The sequence below is a fragment of the Suricata suricatta genome, chromosome 13 (assembly GCF_006229205.1).
Source record: "Suricata suricatta isolate VVHF042 chromosome 13, meerkat_22Aug2017_6uvM2_HiC, whole genome shotgun sequence".
Taxonomy (NCBI): Eukaryota; Metazoa; Chordata; class Mammalia; order Carnivora; family Herpestidae; genus Suricata; species Suricata suricatta.
The window spans coordinates 35,415,283-35,420,124 of NC_043712.1; the positions used below are offsets into that span (position 1 = coordinate 35,415,283).

At 42.6% G+C, this 4,842-nt stretch overlaps 1 protein-coding gene across 1 annotated transcript; it reads left to right on the plus strand.

The window, feature by feature from the left end:
• Positions 1 to 1,236: 1,236 nt before the first annotated feature.
• Positions 1,237 to 2,240, plus strand: LOC115276402 (olfactory receptor 13C7-like). The gene has a single exon (XM_029920412.1). The coding sequence runs from the start codon at positions 1,237 to 1,239 to the stop codon at positions 2,182 to 2,184; it is 948 nt and encodes a 315-aa protein (XP_029776272.1). The 3' UTR covers positions 2,185 to 2,240.
• The last annotated feature ends 2,602 nt before the right edge of the window (positions 2,241 to 4,842 follow it).

Sequence of the window (4,842 nt, forward strand, 5' to 3'; positions counted from 1 at the left end):
ACACACACATACACACATGCATACACACACTAACATCTAACACACGTACATACATACACTTGCACCACTGAAATTAAGAAAGAGCTATAGAAATACTGTGAATGAGGATTCTGAAAATAGAGTTTGGCAATTGCAGGTGAGAATCGGGAAATCCTGTATACAAAGGCAGGCAGGTCTTCTTATTAGCTAGCTACTTGTGTGGAACATAAGAATGGAGGCAGAGAGCCAGAATATTATACACGAATAAAGTATAAACATACAGGACATAGAAAAAACATTCCTTAGTCATCCCTGGGAAGAATGTCACCAAATTCTAAAGAGCTGGGATTAGAATTCAATGCCATATAGCCTGCTATCTGATCACTGTAGTCAGCATGCTTAGGAAGAATTGCATTAACGGGTAAGTGAGCTGCATGGTTTTCATGCTATTGAATGGGTTCAATCACTGTAATTATTCCTGTGGTGACGTCATAAAGTTCTGCCCCTTACAGAACATTTAATAATACTGTGTATTAAAATAGGCAAATCCCAATTCCTACGACAGTCAAGTCTGTGTTGCTGAGGCTGGGCAGACTGAAGAAATAATCTCCTTCACGGCTAAACTTTTACCTAGGCTTTACTCAGTCTGCATGGGGGTTAACACTTACATACAAATTCCTTCTAAAGTTATCAAAGCTTACAGATGCTTGAGAATTTGCTAGTTCTAATAATGGGAACAGCTTGGGGACTCTCCTCCCTGAGAATCTAAGAAAGCCCAAATAATTAAATGAAATTTGTATGCACTTACATAAAACAGCCTTTTCCAGCTGTTGATTATAAAGCAGAGGAAAAGTCCTCCTTCACTGGGGATTAGGTCTCCTGGGCTTCAGTCCTGCCTCTATCACCACCTTGCTCAGAAGACTAAGACAGGTCCCTCCCCATCTCGGGGTCTCAGTTGCTATTATAGGCAATGAGGATACAACATCAGAAAAGGCCCTGACACAGGGTGGCTGGAATATTTGAGGCTTTTCCTCAGGGCTAGTGTACTATGAGTTCTGTTGTGTTCCAGCCCTGACCTTCTCTCATCCAAGAGCTAAGGACACTCCTACCTACTGTCCCTGACAGCCACTTTCCATTTACACACACACATGTTCTCCATTTTGTAGCAGAGACTTGAGGCATAATAGACCTGAGACTCTTCTCAAGTAAGCCTGATGTGCTGCTTTTGTACTTTGATGACGTCAGAAGGCATCTCACATGGAAAAAGCCAACTGGTCCTCCCCCGTGGTGGGGTTCATTCTCCTGGGACTCTCTGGCCACCCAAGGCTAGAGAAGACGTTCTTTGTGCTAATCCTGCTGATGTACCTGGTGATCCTGCTGGGCAATGGGGTCCTCATCCTGGTGTCCATCCTTGACTCCCGCCTGCACATGCCCATGTACTTCTTCCTGGGGAACCTCTCCTTCCTGGACATCTGCTACACAACCTCTTCTGTCCCTCTGGTCCTGGATGGTTTCCTGACTCCCAAGAAAACCATCTCCTTCTCAGGCTGTGCTGTGCAGATGTTCCTCTCCTTTGCCATGGCAGGGACAGAGTGTGTGCTTCTGGGCATGATGGCGTTTGATCGCTATGTGGCCATCTGTAACCCCCTGAGGTACCCTGTGGTCATGAGTAGGTCTGCCTATGTGCCCATGGCTGTCAGCTCCTGGATGGCTGGTGCAGCCAACTCTTTGGTGCAGATCTCTCTGGCAGTACAGTTACCCTTCTGTGGGGACAATGTCATCAACCACTTTACCTGTGAGATCCTGGCTGTGCTGAAGTTGGCCTGTGTTGACATCACCATCAATGTGATTAGCATGGGGGTAGCCAATGTGATCTTCCTGGTGGTTCCAGTTCTATTCATCTCTGTCTCTTATGTCTTCATCATTGCTACCATCCTGAGGATCCCTTCTGCTGAGGGAAGGAAAAAGGCCTTTTCTACCTGCTCTGCCCACCTCACTGTGGTGGTCATCTTCTATGGGACCTTACTTGTCATGTATGGGAAGCCCAAGTCTAAGGATCCCAAGGGGGAAGACAAAGAGGACCTTTCAGATAAGCTTATCTCTATCTTCTACGGGTTGCTGACCCCCATGCTCAACCCCATCATCTACAGCCTCAGGAACAAGGACGTGAAGGCTGCTGTGAGGAACCTGGTGGCTCAGAAATAGTTCACCCAGTGATAGAGGAGGGGTCCGCTGCAGATCTCACTTCTGTGGAAGAGAGGACCTTTGATTATTACAGTTCCCATTCCAAAGGCATGTCACATTTGCTGAAATGATTGCTTCCCCTAAGACCATTTCAGGGAATGTGTAACTTTTCAGATTGTATCATTGGACTTTCAGTGAAATATCTGAGAGCTTCAACAGATGCCAGACAATAAATTGCTAATATCATGTCCAAAACCTTCTAAATACATGTTAAAACTGAGGAGACAGGACCATTAGAGCAGGCTGAATGGGCCATACAGTGTGTAAGCTGCAGAGTCAGTGCACAGAGAGGGCTCTCACAGCTGCTTGTCATCCCTAGTGGACTCCCTAGGAGCCAGCGAAACAAGGAGGAAGTGGAAATTTTCATTACTAGATTCAGTTCACCTGACGTATCAAGAAGGGAACAAAGACATGGTCTCCACCTAGAGAGCTTTTGAGTGGGAAGAATCTAGGCTGATATACTCCACTGTGTTTTAGCTATGAGAAAATTGAGATATTTTTTTCAAGTCACTTCACATTATGAAATACTGCTATTAAATTAAATTCAAGAAGGAGAATAAAATTAGAATTTGATGTTTAACACTTATACAATTCCCAATAGAAAAGCTAGTTTTCTGTTATTGAACAAGTCAGATTCTGATAAATAAAGGAAAAATGGAAGAGAGAGAGAAAGGAGTGAATGAAACAAAGGTGATAGATAAATAGATAGACAGAGGCTAAATATACATGAGGACTTTAGCAGGCTAAAATTTGACATATTTCTTTGTTCCAGGAGTTCTCAGAGTCTTTAATATGTTCAAGTACACTGGGAATGTCCAAGAGCTGTAAAATCTTAGCACTTTTGAGCTTTTATATCTCATCACAATAAAAACTGGGAACTAGTTTCTTACCTCTGACCTTGGGCAGGTTGCTTACCCTTTCTTAGTCTATTACTTCATATTTTAAAACCTAACCACTTGCTTTTAGACAAATTACATAAGATACTATAAATAAGTGCTTATTATGGTAAGCAGAATAGAACTACATGAAAGTAGTACTAGTAGTAATAGCAGTAGTAGCAGTACTAGTATCATGAATGCTGCACAGGACTGTGTATCATGTGGAAATGTGCAAGACATGGTTCCTATCTAGAACCAAAAAACCCGGTGTGCATGGGTGGCTTAGTCAGTTAAGCTTCCAATTTCGCTCAGGTCTTCAGCCTACGTTCGTGGCTTTGAGCCCCATATCAGACTCTGTGCTGACAGCTAGGCCAGAAACTGGAGCCTGCTTCAGATTCTGTATCTCCCTTTCTCTCTGACCCTCCCCTGTTCCCATTGTCTCTCTCTGTCTCTCAAAAATAAATAAAGAACATAAAAAAAATTAGAACCAAAAAACCCAAATGAATAAGATTCAGAGATGGTAGTGATGAATAGAAGCAGTTTTGGGACATGTTATATTGAAATCCATGACCAATGACAGACTTATTTAACAAGAATACAGAAAGTTGGGGTGCCTGAGTGGCTCAGTCGGTGAAGCGTCCAACTTAAGCTCGGGTCATGATTTCACAGTTAGTGAGCTTGAGGCCCACGGGGGGCTCTGCACTGACAGAGAGGAGCCTGCTTGGGACACTCTCTCTCCCTGTATCTCTGGCCTGCCCACTCACGCACGCTCAGTCCCTCGAAATAAATAAATAAACATTAAAAAGGAAGTGGTGTTGACAAAACTGCAGAACTACATGCAAAAGAATGACATTGGACCATGTTTTTTTTATCATACACAAAATAAAATAAAAAAGAATTAAAGACATGAACCCATAACACTCCTCAAGAAAATATAGGCTGCAACTTCACGAATATTTGCTTTAGCAACATTTTGCTGGATTTGTGTACTCACCCAAGGGAAACAAAAGCAGAAATAAACTCTTGGAACTACACCACACCAAAAAACTTTTGCACAGTGTAGGAAAACATCAGTTAAACATAAAGACAACCTACTGTAGGGGAGAAAATATTTGGAAACAATATATTTGATAATATATTCAGTTAATATTCAAAATATATATGAAACTCATATGGGGGCACCTGAGGGCTCAGTTGGTTAAGCAGCTGACATCCCAACATCGACTCAGGTCATAATCTATGGGATGTGGTTTTGAGCCCCGCATCAGTCTCTGTGCTGACAGCTCAGAGGCTGGAGTCTGCTTCAGATTCTGTGTCTCCCTCTGTCTCTGCCCCTCCCCTACTCAAGCTCTGTCTCTTTCTCTCAAAAGTGAATAAAGTGTAAAAAAATTTTTAAGCATACATAAAACTAAAGACCAAAAAGAAAAAAAACAAACCAAAAATTATTTGACTAAAGTAGGCAGAGGACCTAAATAGACATTTTCCCAAAGATGGCCTACAGATGGCTAACAGAAACATGAAAAGAGGCACATCACTATTCATCATTGAAACACATATTAACCCACCATGAGATACCACCTCCTGCCTGTCAGAATGCCTAGAATCAAAAAGACTAGAAATGACATGTCCTGGAGAGGAAGTGTAGAAAATGTTGAACATAATGCTTGTAAAGTGTCATTTCAGTGACTGGCACATGGGAGCTGCTCAACGAATGCAGCCAATTCTGCTGCTGCTGCTGCTG

Excerpts from the sequence above, each read along its gene's own strand:
- LOC115276402 (XM_029920412.1), top strand. The coding sequence starts at position 1,237 with ATGGAAAAAGCCAACTGGTCCTCCCCCGTGGTGGGGTTCATTCTCCTG.